The 19,200-nt window shown below is 46.5% G+C and overlaps 1 protein-coding gene across 3 annotated transcripts in view; it reads right to left on the reverse strand.

Moving 5' to 3' along the window:
* Nucleotides 1–175: 175 nt before the first annotated feature.
* RPS6KA1 (ribosomal protein S6 kinase A1) overlaps nucleotides 176–19,200 on the reverse strand; it is an 860,823-nt gene continuing 841,798 nt past the window's right edge. For all 3 annotated transcript variants that reach the window (XM_085647731.1, XM_085647732.1, XM_085647733.1), the window contains 2 exons: nucleotides 12,168–12,305; nucleotides 176–1,056 (listed from right to left, as the gene is read on the reverse strand). In XM_085647731.1, the coding sequence (XP_085503857.1) occupies nucleotides 934–1,056; nucleotides 12,168–12,305 (261 nt within the window). In that variant the 3' untranslated portion in view covers nucleotides 176–933. The remainder of the gene's footprint in view (nucleotides 1,057–12,167; nucleotides 12,306–19,200) is intronic.

The raw sequence follows: 19,200 nt of genomic DNA on the forward strand, positions 1-19,200 counted from the left end.
GCCTACACACTCTTCCATGTTGATATTGGAAGCATTTGTTGTAACTCACAAAAGCCACGAGGTCCACAACTTAAAAAAAAAAATCCCAGTGCAAGTAGGAAAAGGACATAAGATGAAACTGGAATTGGGATGAACATTTCACAGCCACAGCATGAATAACCACGACCACTCAGAATCACCTTTGAAAACCAACTAGAGGTTTATTAAAAAATGACAGATTTGAAACAACCCCAAGTTTCCCATAAAGCGAGCTGAAATCGCTGAAGCACTAAGCTTAGAGATTAATCTAGCCTTGCCCTGCAGAGCAAACTCAGATGCTTTGGACTGCGACAGCAGCCCATCCATCTTTTGAGGTCCTGCAGAACCAACATCTGCAGAACCTTCTCAGCAAATTTGTGGAGATGATCGTCACATAGAGGACTGCTGGAATGAAAAAAACAGGAGTGTCATTGTTATACAACCTTGCCTCTGGTAAGGAACAAGAGGTACTGTAGCACAAGTGTGGGAGTGTATAACAAGATTGTGAGCGCCTAGAGCCCAGTCAATTCATTCAGAAAGGACAATGCATGGGGCCCTCATGCTGCACTCCTAGCACGCAGGAAGCAAGTATCCAAATTACATGATTCAATTATTGTTCCAATCACAATCAATGGATCCTGTTAAAAAGCAGGAATGTTCATCACCACCTCAGAGAAAAAAAAAAGTCCAGCTTTAGATCCAATCTCATAGTAAGTTCCCAAAAATCCTGCATGGGCTCAACTGTGCTTTTCAGACGAAATCTCGTGCCCTCGCCTGGATCAGGAAGTAGCCACCTCCTGCTCTCTTCGCCTCGGTTGGCAAGTGTACGTACACCAGGGGTGGCTGTGCAACACTGCTTGAAGAATCAGATGGCAGGACAGCCATAGAGATGGCTGGCTAGTCCGGGATTAGCGCTTACAGTGTAGTGGAAGGAAGCTTCTTCACTCTTCTCTGAGCCAAGATGGAAGACTCTATAGGTTTCAGCTCTGGGGTGGGCTTCGAACGATTCAAGGCGTAGTATGTGGCAGCCATGGCTCCCTAAAGCAGAGACAAAGAAGGCAAAATAGTCAGACTAGAGCAGCTTACACAGATGGGATGACTAGGGTTGGCTGTTTGTCTGCAATATGGATTAGAGGACAACCTTATTTTTAAGATGGTCAGGAAATAATGAAATATGGATTTGAAAGGACCAAGCAGAAAGTGACGGGATGCAGCTGGGATAGCCAAGTGAAGGCGTTGGGTTTGGGAAAGCATATGGGGTTGGAGGGGCGGCAGGATGGGGATTGAGAGAACTGATGGGGCCGAAGTAATGGGACTGGGAGAGACAATATGGGTGCAAAGGAATGAGTCCAGGGAGCCAAGGGTGGCGACAGGAGGGATCCAGGTTGGGTGCAGGGTTGAGGTTGGGAGAGCCAAAGGAGACCAGGAAACGGGGCTAGGAGGGTCAAGGGGGCCACAGATGGGGATAGAACAGCCACGCGGCATCATGGGATGTAGGTCAAAAGAGCTGATAGAGAGCAAAGGAGGTGACAGTATGGTGTTATGTGGAGCTGAGGGGAGGGACAAAATATATAAGGTCTTTAGTGGGAAGAAACACAAGATCTATTGTGGAAGTGGCAATGTCTGTTCCAGGATGCACTGAGGTGGACAGAGTGAACAAGTTGGTGCAGTGGCACAGGATCCCCACAGTGTGTACAATAGGGATAAGCAAATGGTGTACTGTGCGAGTGGCAATACTTGCGTATTGCATACATAAATGCACAAGGTGAATTACAGGAAGAGGCATAGCCCAAGCACAAGTTTAAGTCTGGAAATGGCAGTGTAAATGCACAGAGCATACTGTAGAAGCAGCACATCATGCATACAGAGGGTGCACTGAAAAGGACATACCTAGTTCTAGATGGTGTATCCCGGTTCTGGTGGCAGGGTAGGTCGCAGGCATAGCACACTTGGACGCTGGACCCAAATTGGTGTCTATTTTGACCGCCGGAAACTGTTGCAAGTAATTACTAGACAACAGTAGAGGGTATTGACCTCAGAACGTGGTATGTAGATTTCCCTTAACCACGCTGTGTAAATAGCATTCACTTTGATCCTGAAGAAGTGCCCAGATCCTCCTGATACTGAAGGCACGAAACATGTCGATCAACCGAGAGCAGGGCACAGACAGCTAAATACATTGCCTCTAGTTCACTGCCACTCTCTACATTTTTAATCAGGCAGTTTACCTTCTGAATAAATGACTGCTAGGACAAACTGACCTGTTTTAATTCACCCTCTCCCACATCTACACACACTAGGCCCCTCACCCCCACAGCACCCACCGGCAGGAACAAAAGATCACCGCTAAAGAGCCCCGGGTTGGGTGCCCGTCAGGTATTGCAGCGCGACCTGATGAGGGGCAGGCTCATATGATGAAGCATGACACCTAGCTTGCTAGGTGTGTGAGAGCCCTAGTTGCGAAATGGGGAATTCCCCTCCCTCTTTCTTCAGTGTGGGGCTACACGTGATCTACCCTCTCCTGTAGAATCTTGTACCCTCCTTGTACATATGTATTTTGGGGTTGCCACATATTTAAAGCACAAACTACATAGTAGGACACCGCACAGAATAAATGTCATGGAGGGGCAATATTCATGTATAGTGTAGGAAATGTGTTCCTTCTGCATGGTCAACCCATTTTGTTTTGCCCGTGCTCCTCTATTCAACATGACGAAATTAGTATACCCATCATTTCCATATTTGGCTTTCCCTAATACATGGTAGAAATAGTCCCCAGGGCGTGCAAGTTAAATGTCACTTGTGGACTGAAGCACCAATGGTACAATCCATTCCAGTGACAATGCAAAAATGACTGCAGGCCTACCACGTGTGGCCTAGCTGTTGCAGTTTCAAAATTGTAAATTCAAAATGTCAAAATAACTCCTTTTGACAGATTAAATCCTCATAAAGTGATTTCCACTGTGGTAAGGCTAAGGTTCCTTTGAAAGTAAGGTTCCTTAGGAAAACCCTTGGTTACATATTAACAGTTAATGTGGATTATGGTTTGGAAGCAGATAGAAACATATTTTGAAGACTCTTTTTAATAGCTACTCAAAATCCAATCAAAGTTTGTCTAGATGTTGAGGAAAAGTTACTTTAAGAAAGTTACCTTTTTTCTTCCTAAAGCCTCTGGAGACCCATTTTGCACAAGCTTCAATTGTCTCTGGGAGCTAAATATCCCCTTCTAGGAGGTGTGAAGTGGCTCCCAGGACAGAGACAAAAGGCCATTGGCATGGTGTGGTGTGGTGTGGTGTGGTGTTGTGCTCCCTTGACAGGATGCGCTGTGGAATAGGCCCTGGAACTTGATTAACTTCAAATAGGCCTACCCTGTAACAAGCAGATATAGCTAAAACCCAGGCTTTCTCCCCTCTTTTGTCCCTCCAGTCAGACAGGCTCCAATCACAGTGAGCCTTTTTAAACAGTAGTATCAAATCCTGCTGGAGTGTCAAGACATGCGTGACAGGTCTGCTGGGGTTTTACATATGACATTTGAGGCGCACTTCAAAAGGCGAGGACAGGAAAACAAAACAAAACAATTCATGTCTCAGGGATTGACCGCTGTTTTCGCCTGCCTAAACTTCAACTCCCAGGGAGCCCTGCGGCACAAACGGGGGTGGAGCCACATCCGTAAATAGGAACGCCATACGCCGTCAAGGTGTGCGTTATACTGGATTGCGACCCTGTCGAGCTACACTCCGACCGAGAGAGACGCAGACGCACGGACGCGTCTGCCTTTTCCCCCCCCGACTTGGCTCTTTGTGTTTTGCCTTTCCGGACTTGTGGCAGCCGACGCTGCCACCCCAGCGGGTGTTTGTTTATCGACCCACGCTTCTTGCCGTTTTAGTGAGAACCGGAGAGAACGCTCGGTTCTCAGACTGCCCCGATTTGGATTGGACTTTGGCACTTCCTCGTTTCCTGGAGACAGCCGAGTGCTAACTGCCGAGGACTGGAGGAGCCGTTCTGACCCCCACCTCGCTCTGAGGTAAGAGCATGCAACTTGATTTCTGGGCTAAACTGAGTTGGGTACTCTGTTTTGCCCATTTGGTCCTGCAACACGCTCTAAAGAAAGAGCACACAACAAAGTTTTCTATAGTTGGCCGAGTGAGCGCCCGGACTAGCTCTTCTGGCACTTTTGTTTTGCGCTTTAAGGAGAGGGCGCCAGGCCTGAACTTACCTTGCTGCCCGAAGCTGTCTAGGCAGTGACAATTCTTGGCCGAGAGAACCCTTGTACTGGTCGCTTGTTCTTAGACTACCTTCACAGAGGATTGCACCGCTCTACTCCTCGCCAAACACCCTGGGATCAGGGATTGTTCGTTAGGGTGCCTTTTCTTTTGGTAATATTCCTCGACGAAGGAATGTTTTGTTTTATTTGATTTGGGAAAGAAAACAGGGAGGCACTCGTGCTGTTCAACGGGTGTGCATGCTCATGGGGCGCATTGGGAGCGAGACTTGTATCTCAGGTCCCTGAGATTGAAAACTGTTACACCATTCACCACAACGTTGCTGTTTAGGATTTCTAGCATGCTGCTATGATGGGTATGCTGTAATACCACTGTTGGAACATAGAGAAGCCTGGTGATGTCTGTGAGACAGGTCAGATAAGACATCTACTAGTGACACTTTGAGAGTAGTGTTGCATGCCTGTGTTTAATCAACCTGTTCTTTGTTTTACAGATTCTACTCCCTGCTGTTCCTTTCCTTTCCCTTCCCTTGAGCCCCCTAATACTCTGTGCAGTCTCTGTAGGAATTGGGGATGTCAAGGGGTGGAACCCTTATAGCGTCGCACGAATTCTGAGGAGTACCCGTCTTCAGACAGGATCGTTACATCATGTGAATGTATGCATTATCTGGTTGTTGAAAAACTCAACTTTTTTCTACAAGACTTGTGTGAGTTTGTTGGGGGTACAGGTACTGCAATAATGTAAAAGGGTGGAGCACTCCCTTTTCTTTAACCTGTAACTCGAGTGGTAATCTGTATAGTTCAGAGTGCAATAGCGGCTGACATACTGCCAAATATGTCTACTTCCTTCACGTACATTACTTGACCTCTGTGCACTGTTGCTATAGTGCCTACGCAACCCAGTATAGTTGAACCTCTATTCTTTTTACCAATATGTACGCATCAATCATTAACTTAACAAAATGTGAAATATTACACAAATTGTTGCTAAATAACGAAATCATTTAATCTGTATTCAACACAGGAAATACAGTTCAATACAATGCAGGTGTTCCATTTCTTGCTTGTGCCCAATGCATTTCGGGCCCTTGGGCCCTTCTTCAGGGGAAGTATCTAAAAATTAACACAAACAATCTTAGCATGACATAAGTTCAATGAGCAGGGAAGTGTCATTGATCATTTTACATTTATGCATGCTATAATCAGACATTTAGCTTTACAGACATATGATATGAGAAGTGCTGTATGGACCACAGAAACAAAAAAAAAGAAAGAAAAGAAAGAAAAATATGTAACATAAGTGCAAGGTACCCTAATGAAGCTATACTAGGTTGCATAGGCACTAAAGCAACAGTGCACAGAGGTCAAGTAATGTACTTGAAGGAAGGTGCGGTACAGGTACTGCCTCAAACTGGAGTTTGGTGTTAGATGTGGGAAAACACGATGATTACCATAGTAAACTCCCCACAGCAGCACTCCGAGCCCAAGTTTAGAGAGGCCGAAAAACTTGGCCATTTTCAAAAAGCCCAAAGTGGGTTCAGTTAGCCCCATGAACTTTTACGCCATTGGTTAGGGCATGCCAAGTGGCCGTTCCCACCCACTAGCTCATGCCTAATAATGTATGAAAGTGGCATCTCCAGGCACCCACTTCAGAATACTCTTGATTCAAAGGAACATCAGAAAAGGACTGAAACTGCTGTCTGGAACCTGGGTAGAGCCTGCAGGACTGAACCCGCCGCTCTCTTGCACCCAGGATTAAGAAGTTGACTCCAAGGGTTCTAAGGACCTCCTGTCCAAATTACAGGGATGCAACAAGCTAGAAGAAGCCTTTCCTGCAACTGCTTAGCTGATCAGTGGCAACTTCCAGGGAGCTCTGGTCCACTCCCTGTCCGTGTCCCAGCCCTGCATGGTTTGCCAGCATCCTTATGGGTCCTGGATTGCTCATGTGCATGTTCCATCTACTCCTTTGTCTCGCTAACTATTTCCTTCTGGAGTATGGCTATATTTTTGTATGTTAAACTCTTGTTGGTATCAGTGCTTGTTTAAGCTTGTCACTGCCAATGCTTGTTGCACTGTGTTGGTAGCAATGCTTGTTTACGGTTGCCAAGGCACTGGCACGTTCCAGGAAGGTCGGTTTACTTTGTTGCTGGGAAACAGTCATGCTTGGAGGGGTGTCCAGCCTCGTGCTCACCAACGGCTCCTGATTGGCTATAAAAGGCCAAGCTGTGCACATGACAGTGCTTGGCTTAGTTCCCATCTTCAGATCGGACTCCGGACCTGAATTCAACACCCTTGCAGCTTGGACGAATCGACAAAGACAAGACATCCACAGTGAGGACGTCGGTGGCATCAAGACCTCGGCTCTCCCGCTCCGGATGTCCAGGCCAATTAGCAGTTTCCCCAGTCAGACTCAGGGAAGTGCAGCACCCTTCCTGGTGGTTTATTGTATGATTTGAGTGTTCTTTGAAGTTGCGCTAGAGCTTTTCTTGCACATTTGGGCTGTTTATGGTTTAATGCCACATTGTTGTAATCAGTCGAGCGAGGGTTTGAGCACCTACTGTTTTTCTGTTCTCCTTATTCTTCATTTTTACCTTATGATTCTGTTATGGTTTGAGTGATATCTCCATTTTAAGTGCAAAAGACAGCAACGAAGTCAAGAGACATTCATTCTCAGCAAGGTTGTGCACGGTTTTCCATCCTCACAGAGTACTGGAACATAGTCCATTTGGCTTGTGATTTTTAACAAGAAAGTTAGAGAGAAGCCCACCTCATCCTCAGCTCACCTAACGTTCCCTGCAATAGTCCCGGAACCACCCCACTGAGCTAGTCTAGCCCTCCTCTCAGTAACCAAGCCATAGGGGGGGATCGAGCTCCCCCGCCTGGCCTCCCGCTCATGCCGCCAGACCCTGTCTTGGCCCTCTGGTCTCTTGTACGAGAGTATAACCTACACCTTTGGACTTTGAAACCCTGAACACAAGAGCATCCATCATAGTTCAGAGAATCCAGAAATCCCTATAAGATTTGAAGAAAATCCTTCTCCTCACTGAACACTCTACCACCACCCTCAAGCCATCCCTTAACTCAGTCCGTCCCCTACTCACTATACCCACCCTCCAACCCATGCCGCTAGCCAGCAGACACCTTCGTCCTCGCAAACATCCCAACTATATCTCGGAGGAGGAAATTCTAGCTCTCCTCTTATCCTACATGACCTCCCCCGGCGCCCCACGTCCTCCTGACAAGAATGTCGGATACCTGATCCCCACTGTCTCAATCAACACTCAATAGATCATCATCCATCCGTAATAGAGTAAACAGCAACAACGTAACACAAGTACCCCTATCCTCCCCTTGTTACAACATTTGTCCCAATGCTCCACTCTCTGGCCTCCTTCTTAATTGCATTTCACCTGCGAGACACGCCTCTGACATCGCCGCCCTGATCCCAAGCCATAAAACTGATGTAGCTATCCTAACCGAGTCATAGCTCAATGAATCTTCATCTCCTTACCTTGATTTACTGGTTCCACCAAATTATAACATCGTTAGACTTGATAGACAAATAAATAAAATATGAGCGGTTGCATGCATCTACCTCCTTGTCACAGAACTCCATGCAGACCCCACGGACTCCTGCGAATATCTTTCTCTCTCCATTAGTAACAACACTGCTCAGTTATGCAAATTGCACATCTTCTACCACCCCCCCCAGGCAAGAACGACACATTCATGGATCTCCTCATGGAAATCATTACTGCTAAGGTCTTCCCCCACTCCAATGACATTTTCCTCAGTGAGTTTAATCTGCATTGGAATGACCACAATGACTTCCAGTTAAACGCTATTGAAGTCTTCCTCGCTGACCAATCACTCACTCAGGCCTGCACACTTACAACCCACTCAAAAGGCGCCACGTTGGATTGGATCATCGCTAAGACATAGTTGGTCAGGCTGAAATCAATAGATCCATGCGACTGGTCAGACCACTATGCCATCACCTTCCTAATACCTGATCACCGCATGAAAAGACCTGGGCAACCGGTGAAACCTAAACGCTGGCTCAGAGACACTAAGAACCTTGACCTCGAGAAGCTGATTGCTCGCTGGGAGATCGACCTACACCCCCCCCCCCCCGATCTATCTAAGGTTAACGACCTCACAAAGCACTACAACTCGACTATGTCCAACATATTGGATGATCTGGCCCGGTTAAAGCTCAAAAGGTCCCAAATCAAAAACAAAAAACCCTGGTTCAGCCAACCCCTCAACAGGTATAGGAGAGCTCTTCGATTTACAGAACGAAACTGGAGACAGCACCCCTCAGCCTCCTGACTTAAGCTTCTCCGTCAGGCCAGAAATAGCTACAAGAACATCCTCATATCCAAAAAAAGAGTTCACCAGAACTGGAAAACGCCAAGAACAGACTCCACAAAGTCTTTGAAATAGTCAAACGTCAATCAAACAAACTAGCTAAGTCATACAAAGAAACTACAAAATCCCCAATAACCTGTGATGAGTTCTCCTCCTTCGTTACAACCAAAATTAACTCTCTAGGTAACAAACTTAATGTCACCTCAAACTTCCCTCCTCCTCTTACCGGGACCCATCTCTCCTCTCTTCCCTCCCAAGCAACACCCAAAAATAAATCTCACTGGTCCAATTTCGAACTATATGACCATTCCATCTCGTCAATTCTATCCTCCTTAAAACTGAATACCCACTTCAACGACCCTCTCCCCGCCAACTGCTTGGCAGTGACCTCCCTACTCATCGTTCCCCTTTGGACTAAAATTATCAACGCTTCCCTTCTGCAAGAGTCCATACCGGACTCCCTGAAAAACGGGCAAGTCATCCCCATCCTAAAAAAAACACTCTGAATCCGGCAATTCCAGACAGCTTCACACCAATTTCCAATATTTCTCTTCTTGTGAAAGTGCTGGAGAAATGTGTGCAGCTACAACTAAGTCAACATATCGCTAATTTCAACTTGCTTGACGAATTCCAATCTGGGTTCAGGCCTGGGCATAGCACTGAAATTACTATTCTTCACATCGTAAATGATGCTCTCCAAACCCTTGCCCAAGGCAAAATCTGTTTCTTGATCCTTCTGGATCTTTCCTCAGCATTTGACACAGCCAACCACAAGAAACGTCTTGAATGCCTTTAACACAGGATGGGTCTAGGAGGTACCATCATCAAATGGTTTGGTTCCTTTATCCAGAACCGCACCCAGAGATTTTTAGTCAACAGCAACATATCTGCTCCGTCCTAGTTATCAATCGGTGTCCCTCAAGGCTCGACTCTGTCCCCTACCCTCTTCAATCTCTACCTTGAACCATTAGCTGAAATTCTTCGCATGGCCAACATCTCCTTCCACATGCACGCCGACGATACTCAGAGCTACATCAAAATCTATTCTCTCAAGGAGATTACCTATCTGAATGACACCCTGAAACTAACTATTCAATGGCTCACCAACAACCAGCTCAAACTGAATGCCCAAAAAACGGAGTTCCTTCTCATCTCCCCCCCTAAAAACTCCAATGACATCCTGGAATGGATTAACTCAATCACAGCATTCAGCTGCACACCGACCATAGTGGATTCCGCCAAATCTCTTGTTATAACCTTGGACAGCAACCTGAATATGTGTGAGCACATCAACTCAATGGCCAAAACTGCCAGGTTCCATCTGAGCTACTTGAGAAAATTAAAACCCATCCTTGATACTGCGGACCTAAAAAACGCAATTCAGGCGTTAGTTCTCCAGAATTGAATATGGCTGCTCTAACCTATCTGGCCTACCGAAGACTTCCATGGCCCCTCTAAAAGCTTGCCTCAACGCAGCAGCTGGACTCTTATCTGGCTCAAATTTCTTTTACCACATTTCCCCACATATGAAGGCCTTGAACTGGCTTCCTCTTGAAGCCAGAATCCAGCTCAAGCTGGCCTGTATCACACACAAAGCCTTGAACACGAACTCCCCGGCATATCTCGCCCAAAAAATCGTGGTATCTGAGCAATTCAGAAACTCCCGGTCCGCTAGAGACCATGTGCTCCAGCCACCCCGCTTCCGCAAGGAAAAAACATAACCGAGAGTTCTCTGGGGCTGCACCAAGAATCTGGAACTCGCTACCATCCTCCTTCAGAATACCACCTTCTCTGTCAATCTTCAAGAAGAAAGCTAAAACCTTCCTAATGAGCAAATTCCTCCAATAACTCTCCTTTGTTGCGCATAACGACTTTTGCCATGGTTTTTGTTTCTGTGCATAATCTCCTGTACTGCTTTGCCCTTGCCGTGTATCAATTCTCGCTCCTTCCAATGTTCTGCTGGTTCTCTCTGCCTTTTGCTTTCATATGTCCCCTCTTATACAATTGCTGTTTTTCTCTTTTTATCGCGACATGTCGCTCTGCTGATTATGGTACTGTACTGATTATTGTATATAACTATGCCTTTTGTCCTAATGTAGTCAATCCCCTAATCCCCATCCTTGTGTTTTGCCTGTGCCGAACCTGTACTTAACGCGTTATCCCCGTAAAGCGCTCCGATACCCTAACGGGTCACGTTCGCACTCTACAAAACTTCAAATAACATAAAATAAAAATTGGGCAACAGATGATTCTACATATAAACAGTATGTTGTGCTGCAAGTGTGATGTATTCACACAGAAGCCCCTCCTGTACTCATTCCTTGCTGTTCTTTGTGCCAGAGTATTCATCAAAAACACTGCTGTTCCCTCATATTCCCGAAGAACCTTGTGCCCAGCTGGACCAGGCTGATTGGAGTAGGAGTATCTCTCGCTCTCTCTTCCACTCCCCTTCCCTTTCGGGACACCTGCCGGGTCTACTGTGTCCGACCAGCAGTGCCGAGAAGTGTCATAGAAGGTCAGGGGGCATTAATCACTCCTGCAGATGACCTGAGGTTGAGGTGAGTAGTCGCGCCACATCGTAACAGCAACTTGATCAGGACTTGAGTCTGCCTAACACCTTGCAAGTCTCTCAGTTCCTCCCCTGAAGTCCTGGGGGGCTTTAGAAGTATACTACTGTGGTGAATAGGGACTTACAGGATTAAAGTCAGACGGTATAATCTTTTGCCCAGGTTGAACCTGGTTGGTGTATCCAACCCGCACTCCATCGTGGTCAGCCTCAAAATGAACCTAAGTCCTACCTCAACCACTGGCTATCATTACCACTTTGTGCTTCTTGGCACTACATCTACTTAAAAATTTAAAAAATCGTCTCTGTTCCCCCTCACTGGACGTTAATCATTTTGGTGTCATTTGCTTATTACATTTTACTCTATTTTTATAATTCATTTTTGGATTTATATTGTTTTGCGTTTCAACTTATTACTGTTTTGGTACTGCATAAATACTTTACACATTGCCTCAAAGTTAATATGGTCTACTCAGTGTCATAGGTACCATGAGCTAGGTTTATTTAGTGACTTTAGTGGTTCACCTCAACAAGACTTACAATTATTAGCTGAGGTGAATACTTCTTTCCTTCAACTAATAACCCAATTTCTTACAAACTGCATGCATAGGGGTTGGGGAAGAATCAAGCCACAAGGTGCATTGTCTGAAAGGCAGAGATCATGCATGAGGAGATGGTAGTTTCCATGCATAAGGTTTAATGACATAATGGGTAGAGTATATGCACAAGTTCCATTATGGAAGTGAGAGAGACTACAGTACATACCCAAGGTTTATTGTGGGAGAATGTATCGTATGTGAGGACAGAGTCCATATAGAGGATATAGTGTGTGCGATACAGAGTACATACATAAAGTGCACTGAAGGCAGAGCCATGCACGTTGTTCACAGTGGGGGAGAGCAGTTTATGTATTCTGTACATTTGCGGGAAGCATTTCAGAGTTTGGGATGAAGGGTATAACCTGGCATACAAGATCACACATATTCAGACCTTTACAATGTGGGCATCTTGATGGGTCAGCTCCCTTTCGGGTAAGGAGTCGCGCTGTGTGATCCATGAATGCTGCAGCACCTCCTTCGCAGTCAATCGTCGGTGGGGGTCTATGTGAAGCATCTTGGAGACCAAATCCTAAAGGAAAAGATCTGGTCAGTTGTAGTGTAATAAAGTTCTAACATACTACAAAGAATTCAAACTTTTTATTCTGCGCCATGCATGGCTTAGTCGAGCCAAAATCACTGCTGTATGTTTCTGAAGGAGGTTACCATACAACTAACAAAAAAAGTTACTTACCTCTGACTAGAAGTCTCCTGCATTTGTATCTTTTATTTTCACTTGGTTGAATAATTCCCTGCCATTAGGCTGAGAGCCCTGGGTACTCAATGCTAACACAGCAGTGTATATAGACAGTCAATGGCACTGGAACAGTTGTAGGATATATGCAGCCTGTCCACCTCATTAAGTGATTAAAACTTTTGCCTATGATATAAAGAGACCTAGCGTTCTAAGCCTGCCAGATGTTCAAAGCTTGTCACCAGTGTACAGTAAAATAGAGGATAGTGTGTCAATCTATGAAAGATACTAATACTGGAGAACTGTAGTTAGAGGTAACATTTTTCTTCTCTCACATTGGATCTTTCATAGATTGACATGCATCAATTAAGATTAAAAAAGCAGTATCAGAAATAAAATGACAGGTAGGAATGAGTTTCACCTTAAATAGGTTCCATTGTTAATTATTTTCTGGATTGAAAATAGAGGCAATAGTGCTTGACAAAGGCAGGAGCTCTCAGTGTTGCTCCTCACAAATCTCTAGTGAAGTGAATAGTTTTTGCTGCAATACCTCTAATGAATTAAGCTCGGTCAAAGCCTGAAATAGGTCTAACCATCAAATTGTGTCAGTGTGATGCTAAAAATAAATAATATTGCCAAACTTTGGTTTTGCAAGGGTTTACTCTTATGAGACTGGTCAGAGGCTACGAAGAGCTGATTGGTTTTATAGAAATCTCAAGTCTGCTGCAGGTAAAAGTTCAGAAATTGCTTAATATTAAGCTAATGTAGAGTTCAGCTATAATGAAAAGCTGCTTGGAAAATACAGTCTATAAAAGTTGCTGATATAGATGAACAGAAGCTTGCTTCATCTAAGGGGTTGTATGTGTGATGGCATGAATGATGCTTCATATTATTCTGAGCTATTTTGTACTAACTTTCAGACCTCTAACGCCATACTCGTTTATAGACTGCACAAAAGAAGCTTGAATTGGGTCATAAATGAGGTCATCTGAGATGTCATGAGTGATGTCAGAGAACGTCATTAGTGATTTAATATGTGAGGTCATAAGCAGTGCATGGCGGAGGCGCAAGTTATAGTTTGCTTTGATAACTAGAACTGGTGAATTTCTGTGTTTTTCTTATAGTTCAAAACCTTATGTTGATATCAACTTAATCGCTTAACTATGTTTCTTTCAGCGAATATCTAAGTTTTTTTTTCTAAAACAAAATCCGATCCTTTTATCACACCTAACTAAAACGTCACCTTAACCTTTGATTTTTTCACTATACATATATATACATATACACACACACACACACACACACACACACACACACACACACACACACACATATAACTTTCACTGAAAAAAACGAAGGCTAAAGTAACATTATCGGCAGGTGAATATGTCAGTAACATTAACGTTTGGAACTAAAAAAAAAAAATCACAAATTCACCAGTTATAGTTAGCTGAGCTACCTATAACTTGTGCCCCCGTCACACACTGCTTATGACCTCACATTTTACATCACTCTTGGCATGTTCTATGGCATCATTTATGACATTACTTGTTGGGTAGAAAAAATCTGTGTGCCTTGCTCACCAACATTTCCCAGCCTCTCTTCTGCTGATACATGTCTAACACGCCCCTCTTCGGCCTTTGCAATATATTGTTAATAAGTTGCTACTGAGCCTGGCAAGTAACTGTTTGAAAAACGCTTATACAGTTTCCAAACATGTAATGTGCAGGCAACTCCTGTAGAAGCCTTTTGCCTTTATATAGATGGGTCGGTGAGAAAGAAGTCGTCCATCAAACAAAGGGAAAAAATGGGGGAGATTAAGTGAGGATGTTTGGACTTATCAATCCGGAAGTGTATGTCTGGTTCAAAAAACACCTTGAAAACAAAAGTATAATGAATTTCAGTTTGAGTCTATATTCTGGTCACCCCTCTCTTACATAGACAAGACGAAATAAAAAAAATCAACAAAAAAAAAAAAATCACAATAGTGAGGAGATGCCCTTCAATGAACAGAAAGCATACTTTTGGAATAATCATGGTTAGGTTTGCCCAGCAGTCACTGTGATCATTGTATTATAGCACAAAAAACATATTGGTGAGTAATCAATTTGCAATGATTGTATGCTTCCCTGTGCCAAACTAGAAACCAAGCCAAACATAAGAAATAAGCAGCCTTTCAACCGAGTAGCCATCTTACACTTTGCATCAGTAAAGTTTATAGATTTTCTTGTGCTGTACAATACAGACCACTTCTGCTTAGAGAGTGAGGTGGAAAAGAGGAATAGGAGAGACCTTCGAGTACGAATTAATGCACCAATTACCCACATATTTAGTTATACATTTTTTATGTTGTTGCATTTGGATCTTCTCTCCTCACATTCCCAAGATGACCATTGTAATGGTTTCACCAGTGGTGTGAAATGGAAGAACTCCACTGACCACTTTGTTTTTTCATTTGATAATTTCTTCACGGACTGCTGGAGTGACTTGAAATCATCAATGGACCCTGAAATATCTTTTCCAGTCATGCCCACTCTCCCCGAGACCTTCATGAGGGAATCTCTCAAGAGACTGATATCAACGATAACAGTAGCACAAGTTAATACTTGTGTAACTATATATCTGTAAGAGACATTAGTTAGTGATAGATTCCTTACCTTAGAATATTCCCAGGCGTCAGACTGGATCCCGAAAGTCTTTTCGTAGCAGTACCCCTGCGCGTCAGTAGGTGGCTTCCTGCGGCTCCGTGTCAGTCGCTGGCGTCGTAAGCGCCGAGATGACGTCACAGAGACTACTTAGGCGCCACCCATGTGCGCTGACGTCAGTTCTGTACACAACTTTCCGTGCCAGGAACGCAGAGCCATGTAAGAAACGGACCACTGGTGCCATGAAACTAGGGCCCTGGAAGGGATGACCTTAACCCTAGAAATCAGTTCGCAGAACGGGGAGGATGGGCGGTAAGGAATCTATCACTAACTAATGTCTCTTACAGATATATTGTTACACAAGTAGTAACTTGAGCATCTGAAAGAGACACGTTAGTGATAGATTTCTTACCTTAGACTAGATACCCCAGTAATACCAACCCCGGTGGTGGCTCTGCGAATAGATTACACCAGAAAGTCACGGAGAACAGAACGGCCAAAGAAGACGTCTCTCCGGACCGGACTGCCAAGGCAGTAATGCTTCGTAAACGTGTGCAGCGAGGCCCACGTAGCTGCCTGACAACTGTCCTGCAAGGGGACGCCGCGTCCCAAGGCAGTAGTGGCTGCTGTTGCCCTGGTAGAATGGGCACGCAGCCCCACAGGAGGCTCCTTCTTTGCCAGGGAATAATAGGTTTTAATACACAAGACAACCCATCTGGAGATAGTCCGCTTGTGTACGGCGCGACCTTTCTTGGCGCCAACGTAGCCAACAAAGAGCTGGTCATCCACCCGGAACTGTTGTGTGCGATTCAGGTAAAATGAGAGTGCACGTTTTGGGTCCAGATGGTGGAGCCTATCTGGAAGGATGCGAAGGTGGAAAGAAGGTGGGCAAAGTGATGGTCTGCCCGATATGAAAGGCAGTGACAACCTCTGGCAGAAAAAATGTAAAATGTAAAATTTGATACTTGTATAGCGCACTACTCACCCGCAAGGGTCTCAAGGCGCTTGTACGAATACCGCTGTGGAACCCATCCTGCCTTTTCCTATGAGGCGTCCACTCCTGGGCACCCCCAAGGTGGAGGCCAGGCATCCTTAGCGTTGTGGGGGGCGTTGTGGAGATTAAGCAAGCTATTGCCCAGAGTTGCAGAGTGGGACTCCATGATTGGAATAGGCACCGAGGCGAGAATTAACAGGTCCGTGGAATTTTTGAGTCCAAGACCCGCCGAGGCGGGGAATTGAACCCTGGTCCCGGGCTAGACCTCTGCATCAGGGTCTGCCGCTCTAATCATTGAGCCACACTTCTCCACAGGATGAACGTGTCCTGAGCACAACCTTGTCCGGATGGACAGACAGAAAAGGAGGTTTGCAAGAAAGAGCCTGGAGCTCACTCACTCCCCAAGCAGAGGTGATGGCAACCAGGAAAGCAGTCTCCAGAGTTAACAGACGAAGATGACAGTTGTGAAGAGGCTCAAAGGGAGCGCACATTAAATATGTGAGAACCAGGTTCAAGTCCCACTGTGGCATTACGGAGGGAACAGGAGGAAAAAGGTGAGTAATGCCTTTGAAGAATCTGTTAACAACAGGGGACTTGAAAAGAGAGGGCTGATCAGGGAGCCTGAGAAAGGCCGAAATAGCAGAAAGGTAGCCCTTGATAGTGCCCAGAGCAGAGACCTGCTGGGCCAAAGAAAGGAGGAACACTAGGACTTCAGAAAGAGGGGCAGAAAGGGGATCCACAGCCTTTGCTGTGCACCATGCCACAAATTTGTTCCATCTGAAGGCGTATACCAACTTAGTGGAGGGACGCCTGGCTGCCAGAATGACACAGACTTCAGGAGGCAAGTCGAAAGGAATCAACTGCCGCCGCTCAATCTCCACGATAAGAGGTGGAGACTGGACAGGTTTGGGTGGAGGACTGTCCCCTGCTGCTGCGACAGAAGATCCTCCCGAAGAAGCAGTCGGATCGGGGGATCGATGGTCATACTGAGTAGCTCGGGATACCAAACTCTTCGAGCCTAGTCCTGAGCCACAAGAATGACTTGGGCCCGGTTGCACCTGATCTTCAGCACTCTGGGCAGTAGTGGTATAGGCGGAAAGGCATACAACAGACCGTAACTCCACTCGCGCCGAAAAGCGTTGCCTAGCCAGTGTCGCCTTGGAAATTCCAACACGCAGAACTGCTGACATTTCGCGTTCTCTTCGGCGGCGAATAGCTCTAACCAAGGCTCTCCCCACTGTTGAAAGAAACCTTGCGCCATGTCCGAGTGAAGACGCCATTCGCAAACCATCATGCACCTGCGGCTGAGTTAGTCTGCCCTGGCGTTCAGTGAACCTGCCAGGTGTTGAACTACCAGGGAAATGCCCTGATGTTCCAGCCATGTCCAGAGGCGCAGGGCCTCATGACATAGGGTCCGCGACCCCACCCACCCTGTTTGTTGCAGTACCACATGGCGGTGGTGTTGTCCGTGAAGACCTGCTCTACTCTTTCCTTGACAGAGGGAAGGAATGCCTTCAGTGCAAGTCGGATCGCCCGGAGCTCTAGAAGGCTGATATGGAGCCTGGACTCCACTGGAGACCAGAGGGCTTTGATCTCTGCCTCTCCCATGTGGCCGCCACATCCCAGGAGGGACACATCCGTCACCACTGTGCGCTCCGGTTGGGGAAGGGAGATGGATCTGCCATTGACCCAGTGCCGGTTTGTGAGCCACCACTGCAATTGTTGTGCAGTCCCCTCGAGATCTGGACGTAATCGGACAGGTTCCCCTGATGCTGCGCCCACTGGAACTTCAGGTCCCACTGCAGAGCCCGCATATGCCATCTGGCATGATCGACCAGCAGGATGCAGGAGGCCATGAGGCCGTAGCAGCCTCAGGGTCATCCTGACAGAAACCCGGGATAGAGGCCGAAAGATCGGAATCAGAGCCTGAATATACTGGACTCGCCGTTCGGGAGGATAGACCCGAAGGTGCGTCGTATCCAGAACCGCTCTGATGAAGAGGAGCTTCTGAGAGGGAATCGGGCGAGTCTTCGGCACATTGATGGAGAACCCCAGCAAATGCAGGAGGTCGGCTGTAGCCTAAAGGTGGGAGAAGACTGTATGGAGCGAACCCGCCTTCAACAACCAGTCATCAAGATAGGGGAAGACTGGAACCCCTGACCATCGCAGATAATTTGCGACCACCGCCATCACTTTCGGGAACACCAGAGGGGTGCTGGTAAGGCCAAAAGGGAGCATGGTAAACTGAAAGTGCTCGTTGCCTACCAGAAACCGCAGGGAATGCCGGTGGACCGGCAGGACGGGAATATGGAAATATGCGTCCTGCAGGTCCAACGCTACTATCCAGTCTCCAGGGTCGGGGACAGACAAGACCTGAGCCAGAGTTAACATCTTGAACTTCTCCTTCCGGAGGAAGCAATTAACGTCCCTGAGGTCCAAGATAGGACGCAGGTCCTTGTCCTTCTTGGGCACAAGAAAGTAGTGGGAACAACAACCACGTCCTACTTCTGGGGCAGGAACGCGCTTGATGGCCCCTTTGGCCAAGAGGGCCGCGACTTCCTGTTGAAGAAGTGCCAAGTGATCCCCCGACATGCGGTGGTACTGAGGTGGCATGGCTAGAGGGGCAGTGTCGAAACGGAGGGAGTAGCCCCTTCGGACTATTTGTAAAACCCACCTGTCCAAAGTGATGGTGAGCCAGTGGGGGAGGTGATGGCGACTCCTGCTGCCCACTGGCGTTTGATGGGCCTGAAAAACCAGACAAGGAAGGTTTGGGTGAAGGTGGACTGACCCGCCCACTGGCCCCCTGACCCACAGCGGCGGGTCCCACGTCAGCGCTGAGACTGTTGCTGCGCAGTCCTGTGGCTCTGAAGTGAACGAGTCAGGTGCCCCTTCCGTGGCCACGAAAGGAGCGAAAAGCAGAAGGTGGAGCAGGGCGCGTAGCGGAAAGGCCCAGGGACTTGGCAGTAGCCCACAAGTCCTTAAAGTGCTTCAACGCACTATCTGCTTTATTGCCAAAAAGGCAAATGCCATCAAAGGGCATGTCCATCAGTGTGTTCTGGACATCCCCAGAAAAAACAGTAGTCCTCAGCCAGGC

This window comes from Triturus cristatus, chromosome 3_2 (assembly GCF_964204655.1).
Source record: "Triturus cristatus chromosome 3_2, aTriCri1.1, whole genome shotgun sequence".
NCBI lineage: Eukaryota > Metazoa > Chordata > Amphibia > Caudata > Salamandridae > Triturus > Triturus cristatus.